Raw genomic sequence first — 12,056 nt, 5'->3', positions numbered from 1 at the left:
AAACATATCCAGCTAACAAAAATGTTATTTCTGAACGTTCTCTGAATGTTCAATAGCCTATGACAAATATTTTTGTACTATTTTTTTTTATAAAAAAGTTTTTTCTTGATTATGTGAACGTTAAGGGAACATAAGGAACGTGTTATTTTGCAAACAATGGAACGTTTTTTCTGAAACATTTAAGTTGCGCTTTCTAACATTTTTAAATGTTGTTTCAGAATGTTCAGAGAAAATTCAAAAGAAACGTTCCATTGTCTAAGATTGAGAAACTTAAACGACGAGAACGTTATTAAAGACCAGATGAACGAACGTTCTACGCTACATTTGCCAGAACGTTAAAGACGTTCCATGTTGGCTGTGAAGTAAATCCCCTCTGCCATTGTTTATGCATTTAGAAATCGTTTATTATGCGGTAATATTGAATAGGCCTACATTTAAATGATTGTAAGGAAATTGTGTTTATTTTGAGAGACATCATGAGGAACAGCATCTGTGGGTGTGAAATCTGGGTCCTAAGTCCTGAAAAAAGAACCAGTTGAGAACCAATGAAATAGCCTGATACATAATCGTTTTTGTAATGGGTTCTAATCTTGTACTTTATGGAAAATAAAAAGGGGTTCGGCTGTTCATACAATCGAAACACAAATCCAGTGGTAGCGTATTTTTAAAAATCCATCTTCACTAGAGTGTCACAGTCAATGCAGATGATGCATGTGCTCACGAGAGATCGAGAGAGAGAGAGAGAGAGAGACTGAAGACTCGGTGAATCAGCGTTTGGCTGCGCGTCACGCACGCGTCGCGCTCACGGAGACAGAAGCGTTGAGATGTGTTTGTAATATCCGGGTTGGACTGGAGAGAGAGAGAGAGAGAGAGAGAGAGAGAGAGGGAGAGAGAGAGAGAGGGAGGGAGAGAGAGAGAGAGAGAGAGAGAGAGAGAGAGAGGGTGTGTGTGTGTCTCAGATTCCCATCAGAAACACACTAGAGAGAGACGCGCTCCTCGGGAATATGGCACTGGGACGATGGGAACGGGTTCCCGCTCCTCCGTCATGATCTAGATCGGGATTGTTCCCGCAGCGCGATGGAAAAGACGCGGGCGGCTCGGACGGGCTCGGCCTCGCTCGGGTTCGGCAGGACTGAGGGAGTGCTGAGCAAATACACCAACCTCATCCAGGGCTGGCAGAACAGGTACCGAACACAACCCGATCCCGATCCCGAACACATGCATGCATGGTGAAGTTTACACTGACTGGGCTCAACTCAGCTGGGCATCAGTGTCGTATCATATTACCAGTACATACGTGGCAGTGACTGTTTTTTAGGTCTAAATATGATTTTTATGATTTTTTTTATTATTAAATTTAATAGTCATTTAATAGTTCACAGCTTTCAATAGTTCAGTGATCAAATAAGCAATTCTACTCACTTACTGTATAAACATACACACATACACACATGTTTGCTTAGCTATGGGGACTCTCCATAGAAGTAATGGTTTTTATACAGTACAAACTGTACACTAACTGACCCCTAAACCCACCCACACACACACACACACACACACACACACACACACACACACACACACACACACACACACACACACACACACACACACACATAACATAACATTATTTAAAATAGTAATAGGTGAATTATAGTATAAGATTAGCTTTACATGAGTATATAGACGTATTGACATACACTTGAATCTGGCTTTTGAACTCATATATGCTCATATTCTGTGGTTATGATTCTCGAAATCATATATTTTGTGTATTCTGGCATATGTTTCCGAAACTCCATCATTACTTAAGTGTTGCATCAGAAGAAAAAGTTGAAACTTCCTGATCCTGATGTGTTTCTGCACTGAATTCATCATGATGTCCTGTTACTTTAGTCATTAAACAAACACTCAGTGTCGGTTCAGACTTTCAGATTCTGAGGAATATTCAGGAATAATTGCACAAGAGATCAGGATACACACACACACACACACACACACACACACACACACACACACACACACACACACACACACACACACACACACACACACACACACATGAATGTTATCTGGATGTGAATTTAATCTTTGTACTTTAAACACAGTCTGTCTGTACACAAGCGGAAATAAGTTTCTTCACACATACACACACACACACACACACACACACACACACACACACACACACACACACACACACACACACACACACACACACACACACACACACACACACACACACACACAGAGGCTATTTCAGGCTCTGGTCATGAGCGGACGGTGGAGATCGAGGTTGTGTAAACGCGTCTGTTTTCAGACGTTATGACCTGTGTGTGTGTGTGTGTGTGTGTGTGTGTGTGTGTGCAGTCAATGAACAGATCAGATTCACACACACCTGCACATCAGATTCACTGCTGACGAGTCTCAATAGAAGTCTGTTGATTATGAACTTAAATAAACTTTTATCACTAAACAGAAAGTCTAATCAATTGAATGCATGAAACTTAACATTTTGATCAATCTGTTAAAATGTAATCAAATGAAAATATGACAATTAATTTACAATAAAGCATTGCATTTTTATTTTTTCAAAAAGACTTTTATTTTATTTTTCAGTTTCTGTGAGTGTTTGACATGATTTTTCTTTGTCTAATGAATATCTGTGGCGTTTCCTCATATACAGACGCGCAGAGCAAGCCGATCACACATTCATACAGCCGTGGTTTGTGCAGTGTAATAATTACAGATGCTGGTTCATGGCTTGATTTGAATTTGATTGATTTTACAACCTTCCTTTTGATTTGTTATTCCAAAAATTGACAAATTCTGTGTCATTCTATCTAACACAGATATTAAAATCATCTCATTTGGGATTTTTCTGCCCTATATGGAGTTATTTAGACCATAGTGCAGCAGGAGATGAGAACATAGAGCTGACATCTTCTGATGGTGACAGATAATGTAACACACACACACACACACACACACACACACACACACACACACACACACACACACACACACACACACACACACACACACACAAACCTCAAAAAGAGATGTGCAATAATTACTGTTTCCTTGGCACTTTTTTTTAGGGCCTTAGTATACATACAGTATGTAATAATATATATATTTTTTTTTTATTAATTACAGCTATCTTTTTCTTTTTCAATTTCTAATTTTGTGATAAATTTGTCTGTATATTACATGTGTATAGTGTGTGTTTATTGTGAGTACTTTACTGTCTTCATGTATTGCTGCTGTTAACACACTTAAATTTCCCAAGAGAGATCAATAAAGTACCTACACACACACACACACACACACACACACACACACACACACACACACACACACACACACACACACACACACACTGTTTCTCTGTGTTCAGCAGGACTGTCAGAGCTGGATGAGACTCGAGCAGATTGTGTCCTCATTGTCAGGAGAGTCAGACATGTAAATACAGTGTAAATATGCCTGATATCTGTTATTCATCGAGTGTGTTTCGTCCTTGATCTCAGTGACTGTTCAGAACATTTCATTCTGTGCGTCTTCACATCTAGAGCCGATTTACACACTTCTGACAGGCAGAGCTGCTTTAGTTTAACTGAGTTTTTGTTGTTCTATTTTAATTTTAGTTAAAGTCATTTTGCTGTGTGTTTTAGTAGACTGGAAACCAGGATAGAAATGTAACTCTACTTCGGATTCATGAGCTTTCTCAGATTACTGGGACTGAATGTCCAACATGTTTCTCCCAGCTCAGACGTATCGCAGATGTTGTTATGCATGGTTATGAATATGTAAAGGTAAAGGTGCCTGAGTTTGCTGTGGAGAAGAGGGAAATGCATCTGTACTTATTCTGTGTTATTTGAGCTGAGACTCTCAGGTGGGCGACGGATCCTGACCCGTTTGTGTCACAACAAAAGATGAGCTCAGTGTTTTCTGAACATCTGAATGCTTCTCAACTTTCTATTTTTACCTTTAAACGGCCGTATATCTCAAACCGAGCTCTTCAGCGAGAGCGTCTCTTTAGCTAATAGACATCAGGCGGTAAATGAGTCAGTGAATGTTCATCCAGTCACAGCTCGCCGATTCATTACTGCGCTTTACACACATGTGTGGGTTTTAAACCCCAGTGTGTGTGTGTGTTTCGTTGCATTATTTCACCAGCACTGAATAGGAAACACTCAAAGTTCAAAGGTTTGGTTCAGGGTTTTTATTTCTATTTTTATTTTTAGGAATTAATACTTTTATTCAGCAAGGATGCATTAAATTGATCAAACGTGACAGTAAAGACATTTATAACATTACAAAAGGTTCTATTTTAAATAAATGCTGTTCTTTTGAACTTTCTATTCATCAAAGAATCCTGAGAAATAAAATGCATCACAGTTTCCACACAAATATGAATCTGTTTTCAACATTGATAATAATCATAAATGTTTCTTGAGCATCAAATCATCATATTATACTGGTTTCTGAAGGATCATGTGACACTGAAGACTGGAGTAATGATGCTGGAAATTCAGCTTTGATCACAGGAATAAATTACACTTTACTATATATTCACATAGAACACAGTTACTTATTAATTGTAATATTATTTATGCTTGGTGAGCAGGAGAGACTCTTTCAGAAACATTTTACTGACGTCAAATTTTTGAATGTTAGTGTATAGAACGTTTTTTTTTAACACATTTTCTTCAATAAATCTTTAACTTTTTATCAAAAATCTGAAGTTAAGAGTAATTTTGTTCAATGTGAGCATCTCTTTATTCACATACTGTGTGTTAGTCAGTCTAATGTGACTTTCTGAGCGTGTTAGACCTCCTGCAACACTGCTGCTTTACTGCTGGAGATGATGGTCATAGATGTCAGTCAGTGATACAGTGTTTTTTATTTTTTATTAAATGCTTGTAGAAAAGACACGGAAAGAAAACCCCATTAACAACAATTATCATAATTGTCATAACATAATACAGCAATACTCCAGAGTCCTTCAGTCTTTCACAGTGATAGTGTGCCAGAATGTGAAGCTGACCTCTGACCCCTGACCTCCTCCTGATGACATCATCTCTGCGGTTTCTAACGCGCTCCTGGTTTCCAGGGTGACGGTTTCAAACGTTAAATAGAACATTCCATTTTTCACACATTCAAGAATGTTACTTTTGAATGTTCTCGGAATGTTCTGAAACAACTAGTAACATTTAAAAACAGTCAGACGAACATCCAACTAAAACGCTTCAGGAAAAACGTTCCATGAAGGATATATAAATAATGACGCATGTCTGTGGTTCATATTCATAAACTTGGTATGTGTTGTCATGCTGGACTCTCTTGCAGAACAACATCCATAAAAGTGAAGTATTCACAGATATGAAGTGATTCCAGTGCTGTGAGCCTGCTAGGATGAAGCCCAGGCTGATGAATGAAGCTCGCTCTGACTGTTCTGGAATCAGAGGTTGTGTTTATGTCTTTGTGAAGATGATTTGATGCTCTTGAAAGGCTCTGATTTGAGGTTGGAGCACATTTGAAAGAGTTTGGAGTCTGTAGAAATGAAGATAATGGACTCAGAATCCGATATTCTCTCTAATTTCATCATGTAGATTATGAACTCTAACTCCTTTTCTCAAAGGAAATCTGCCTTTATGAGAATATTAAAAAGTCGACTGTACGGCTGCATGAACAAATGTAATTTATAAATGGTAAAATGGGGTTGTAAAAAGTATTTAACGATGAATCAAACCAAACAGCTTTGAGGTGAATCACATTATGAACTTTAAATGGAGTTTAATGAGTAAAATTATTCATCCCGGAAGCATTTCAAATGACATAATCTAATAAAAAACAATGGTACAAAATTAAACAGTTGGTTTCATTTTTAATGTTTTGTGTTTAAACAAGTTTATTGCTAAATATTCTGTAGTTTCAGAGAGTAGGGAGACTGACTTCACTTAGAGTGTAGGATTATGGGTAATTTAGTTCTTGATGGAGATTATAAATGGGCAATAAAATAATTAAAACCAGTGTAAATCACAGTGAACATGTGGCTTGTGGAGCAGCAGATCTCCCGCGCTCAGGGTGTGTGTCGACGGGTGTGTAGGTTCTTGTGTGTCGACGGGTGTGTAGTTTCTTGTGTGTCGACGGGTGTGTAGTTTCTTCTGGAGGAAACGGACAGAGTTTTGCTTCCGTGATGAAACTGGACTGAAGGGTCTGGATCTGTTCACTCGTGCGCTGAGAGAAGGAAGTGTGGCTTTATTTTAAGCCAGCTTCCACTAACAGATCATGTTGAAACGTCTACATCTGGAACAGAATGACTGTATTTCTGAACTAGATCTAATGTGTGTTTATGAGCTGTGATTGTGTATGTGGCGAAGTGCAGTTTCCCTGCTCTTATCATTATTTCTGAATCTTTATGATTGACCTTTATGAAAAAAATGAGCCTGTCACAAGCAAAACAAATATCCATGTTTTACTTTGAGTGTCTGTGTGTGTGTGTGTGTGTGTGTGTGTGTGTGTGTGTGTGTGTGTGTGTGTTTGTGTTTGTGGTTGTGTGTGTGTGTGTATGTGTGTGTGTGTGTGTGTGTGTGTGGTTGTGTGTGTGTGTGTATGTGTGGTTGTGTGTGTGGTTGTGTGTAGCCTGTTTCTGGTCAGTTTTGCTGTTTCTCTGGTCAGAGAGTCATTGATCTGGTTTAGAAGAAAAAACACAGACGACAATAACACACATCAACATCCTCACTGCGGACGCTCTTTCTTTCTTTCTTTCTTTCTTTCTTTCTTTCTTTCTTTCTTTCTTTCTTTCTTTCTTTCTTTCTTTCTTTAATTTTGTGCTAATTTTGCATGCATTCTAAATAAATAAAAAACTACTTTTTTGTAATCTAATATTGCACTTTAATTTTATTGATATGGTTTATAATTGTTTATTAAATTCATTTAATATCCGATGTTCAATCGTTTTTACATCTGTTCTTTACTCATAATAACCAATGTTTTTAATGGTTTTGTTCAACTGGTGAAAAACACTTACTTTGATAAAATCAGCTGGAATGGCTAATACAAATAAAAATGTAAAAAAAAAAAAAAAAAGCTTTGTGTTTCTAAGATGAAGTGAAATGGTGAATGAGATCTCTTCTCCAGGTTCTGCTGGATTGTGTGTGTGTGTGTGTGTGTGTGTGTGTGTGTGTGTGTGTGTGTGTGTGTGTGTGTGTGTGTGAGGTTCGTTGAGTTTAATCACACAGAGAGCTGAGCTCTGACTTTCAGTCTCATTTACTCTAACTGTCTGCGCGTGTGATTGGGTTATTGGGTGATTGGGCTATTGGGTGATTGGGTTATTGGGTGATTGGGTGATTGGCTGATTGGGTGATTGGGTGACTGGCCAGAGGGATTGTGGGATTGAGTGACAGTCAATCATCTGAGCTCAGCAGTCACATGCTGATCTTCAAGTCAAAAGTGTATATAATAACTATTATTAGGGGTTCAAGCACGAAGTGCTGAAACCCTATTGTAATTGTGCTGATTTTTATTATTATTATTATTATTATTATTCTGCCGTAAAACGCATCGTGCAGCCCAAACCGTAAGAGCTGGAACTTTGAAACTTTGACAGATGGTAGTACAAAAATCGAGGAAAGGTTCAGAGATTATGACCCCGATTGGCCCATAGGTGGCGCTATAACAACCAAAAGCGCGAAACTGCTCATAACTCCTAGACCGTATGGCGTAGACTCAAGTGTCTTATATCATTGGAAAGCTGGATGCCTGACGAACAAAACGTATATCTCCGATTTTATTTCCGCCATGATAGATTTTCCGCCATTTTGAATTTTGTCAAAAATCTACTTTTGCGAACTAGTCCCTGGTTTTTTGCCCGATTGGAACCAAACTAGTGCAGAAATGTTCTCTGGAGACTGAATATCAATAATTATCGAAAAAAAGTGGAAATTTCGATTCACGGTCGCTAAGGGGCGCCAAAACGTACGTTGTGGGAGGGGCCTATTTTACTAAAATGGCTATAACTCCCGATGTAAATGAGGTATCTTCACCAAACTTGGTACACATGTGTATGAGCTTACTCTGGGGTCACAGTAAAAAAATCGCGACGATTGGCCTCATGGTGGCGCTATAAAATGAAAAAAACATAAAACAGGCTATAACCACCTGACCGTTAGTCCGATTGACTTGAAAATTGGTATGCAGTGTCTTGGTCCAAGGTGCCATGTATGTGTATGAGGACATTGGCGTATCTCAAAAAACATGGCCGCCATCGGCCAACGAAGTTTGAGCACCTATTAGACAAGGTTAACGGAGGCCGATCGGAACGAAACTCAATGGGCATGTTCGGCTCATGGCCCTAAAGGTCTGTAAGAATTTTGAAAGAAATCGGCCACTAGTTGGCGCTAACGAGTTTTACGGCTCTGTAATCACGTGGTGTTACAAATATCCACACAATATGCATATCATTTGATAGATCTCCTCATCCTGAACAACTTTGCCTCAAGAACCATTGCTGTCAATCAAACTGTTCATTAATTATTCATTAATATGTTAAAAACCTACTTTTGCGAACTAGTCCTAGGTTTTTTGCCCGATCGGAACCAGACCATTGTAGGACAATTCTCTGGACTCTCTAGATCAATAATTATCAAAAAAAAGTTGAACTTTTGCATTTGGATGGCTGTAATAGGGTCATTTATAAAACGGGCGTGTCAAAATACATTAAAAAGCCTATAAATCCTAAATAAAAACTCAGAACTTCACAAAAATTGGTCAGCATATGTGACATAACATCATTAACAAGCATGAAAAATTCTATGGAGATCGGACGATAGTTGGCGCTATAACTGTTAAAACGCTTTAAAACCATATATTTCCTATGGTAAATTGCCTGTATTTGCTGTAAATGATGTCTTCTATCTTTTATCATATAATGTTCATATCATAATGTTCAAAACCAGTGCAGCACAATTCTCTGAACTCTCTAGATCAATAATTATCAGAAAAAAAGTTTAACTTCTTCAAAAGGTGATTTTATATGAATATAATGACATATTAAGCCAATAAGTGGTATTTTACTGCCCCCTGCTGTCATTTCATCATACTACTCCCTAATATTGTTATAAAATTCATATTTAGACTTTTTAAAATCATTATTTTAACATTTACAATCACATTTTGTCAAAACTCATCTATTGAGTATTACTATTGACAATTGTGTTACACTGAGATATGGAAATGGACGAAAGTAAATGAATGAAATGAAACGAAAGTATAACGGCATTTAAGCCACGCCCCCGAATACAAATCCATTCATAACTCGAAAACGGAAAGTCGTTGCGCGCTCAAATTTTGATGGTGAGGACCTCTCCGGGCTCTTGATCGAAACGTGTCGTCGCGGGCCTCGGGAGCGCGCCCCCCGCGCATCGCGAATCCGCGGGACCCCCGATTTTGAACGGCCATTACTCCCGACCCAGACCACCCCGAACATTGTGTGAGAGCTCGTTGGAAAGGGCGCGTCCTTGGCTAGCTTCGATTCAAATGTGGTGTTATTTGCCCTGGGCATTCCAGAGATAATAGCCCGAACAGATATGCCTTATAACAGTCATAACTCCCAGCCCCAATCGCCCAAAAACACATTGATGGTCTCATTCAACAGGGCTCCTCAAGCACTATCTATGCTCTGAGTTTCAGAATTTTTCGCCTTTTGGTTCCTGAGATATAAGTAAAAAAACTAATTCCCATTCATTCAAACACTTCAACTGTAAAATGTAAGCTATAATACCACTGTTGTCCACTAGAGGGAGCAGCAGGATTACGCATGATCTTTTAATTCGCTTCAGTATTGGAAATAAACAAATGCTTTAAGAAGCAATCTTTTTTATTATGATGTTTTTTTTATTATTATGATATTTGTATATATTTTTTTTTTTTATTATGATTATGAACGGTTTGATTGACATTAGTGATTCTTGAGGCAAAGTTGTTCAAGATGAGGAGATGAAGATATTTTCACAATATCACATCCTAAAAACATTGAAAACATATTTGTCTTTGTGTGTGTGTGTGTGTGTGTGTGTGTGTGTGTGTGTGTGTGTGTGTGGGTTTGTGTGTGTGTCTGTGTGTGTGTAAGCATGCTTAATGGAAAGAACATGAAGAAACTGCTTTGTTTTACTGGTGGATAAAAAAGTATTTCAAATGAAAGTGAGTCAATTAGTGGTCTTCTACTGCCCTCTGCAGGACATTCTACTTAATAAAATATTTTCATCTGTGCTTTTGCATTAGTTTTTGGACTATATCAAATTACTTGCATGAAAATCACCTATTATAACACAGTCATGTTTTGTCAAAGTTTATCACTTCATTTTTACTGAGCTCTCAGTTTGAACAATTCTGCCTCTCAGTGATTAATTTGAAATCTGAAAATGGTGTTATACAGAGGAGATTTGCAATTATCATTTTGTTACCTATCTTTTATTTTAAATATCTCCATCTACAACAAAATGTGTGTGCATGTGTGTGTTCAAGCATGGTTAGTGTATTAAGTATTATTGTTTAAGTATTATTGTTTTCATTTACATTTTAACCACCAGAAGAAGAACACTCATTGGTTCATTCTGCTCACTAAAATATTATTTTTAATTTTTTTTTCCATTTGAAATATTGTTTAAACTTAATAAAATCATTAAAATAACATTTCAAATCATATTTTGTCTGTTTATAAATCCCACAGACTCACATTGGCTGCAATACTAATGTTTTTGTAAAACACAGACCTGATAGTCTAATCTGTGTGTATTGTGCATATATTATTGATATTATTACTATTGCAAATCATGTTATTGTAACTCATATCTTAATAGAATATTATTTGTAATTTTAATTCTTTATTTCTTAAGTGTTTTTTTTTATGATTACTACAGATATTATCACCAAAGATATCAACTACACCTTCACTTTTAGTATTGACACGCTGCACACACAGCACAATCACACACTCACTAATGCATTCAAATAAATGTAATCTTACTGTGCTACTTTATTTGTACATGATTAGAATGAACAGAAATCTAAGACTATTTTTCTTCTTTTGTTAAAGCCATTTCAGACTCCAAGTAAGCATTATATTACTAATCATCTATTTTACAGGTGCCATACAATTGAAAACTGTATTTATCTTGGCATAGTTGAATGATAAGAGTTCTGGACATGGAACTGACATACCGTGAGCCTCAAACACCATTGTTTCCTCCTTCTTGTGTAAATCTCCTGTTTGCAAAAGACCGCTGAAAAATGAGTGAATCCCACCATAACACCGACTGTGACGTTGGAGTCAGGATCATTAATATTTATACCCCCCAAATTTGCATTTTCCAGTCCATGTTCTAGGCCAGGCAGTGTTAATGTGGACCTGCACAGCCGAATCATCAGAAGATCTGCAGGTATTGTGAAGAAGCAAGCAAGGACAATAGTGAAAATGGCAGATCATGGATATAAATGTTATGTCTGAGGCTGTGCTGTGGATTTGAGAACTTTTCATTCCCTTCCCACAAAACTGTCAACAGGCATGGTTGATGTTTACAACAGGATACCTCACCATTTTAATTCAAAGCTGTTAGTTTGCTCTTAACGGAGGCCGATCAGAACGAAACTCGATGGGCATGTTCGACTCGTGGCCCTAGAGGTCTGTAAGAATTTTGAAAAATCAGCCACTAGTTGACGCTAACAGGTTTTACGGCTATGTAATCACGTGATGCATATCATTTGATAGATCTCCTCATACTGAACAACTTTGCCTCAAGAACTACTGCTGTCAATCAATTTGTTCATTAAATACTTGCTATTATGTTAAAAACCTACTTTTGCGAACTAGTCCTAGGTTTTTCGCCCGATCGGAAATATACCAGTGCAGTACAATTCTCTGGAAGCTCTAGATTATTAATTATATAAAAAACTTTAACTTTACCCATTGGGTAGCCATAACAGGATCATTTAGAAAATGGGTATGGCAAAAAACACTCAAAAGCCTGTAAATCCTAAACAAAAACTCAGAC

At 37.6% G+C, this 12,056-nt stretch overlaps 1 protein-coding gene across 1 annotated transcript in view; it reads left to right on the top strand.

The window, feature by feature from the left end:
* Positions 1 to 890: 890 nt before the first annotated feature.
* osbpl10a (oxysterol binding protein-like 10a) overlaps positions 891 to 12,056 on the top strand; it is a 31,609-nt gene continuing 20,443 nt past the window's right edge. Inside the window, exon 1 of the mRNA XM_081375996.1 lies at positions 891 to 1,184. Within this exon, the coding sequence (XP_081232122.1) occupies positions 1,078 to 1,184 (107 nt within the window). The 5' untranslated portion in view covers positions 891 to 1,077. The remainder of the gene's footprint in view (positions 1,185 to 12,056) is intronic.

The sequence above is a fragment of the Scardinius erythrophthalmus genome, assembly GCF_964197995.2.
Source record: "Scardinius erythrophthalmus genome assembly, chromosome: 10".
NCBI lineage: Eukaryota > Metazoa > Chordata > Actinopteri > Cypriniformes > Leuciscidae > Scardinius > Scardinius erythrophthalmus.
This window is presented reverse-complemented; position numbering and strand designations above follow the sequence as displayed.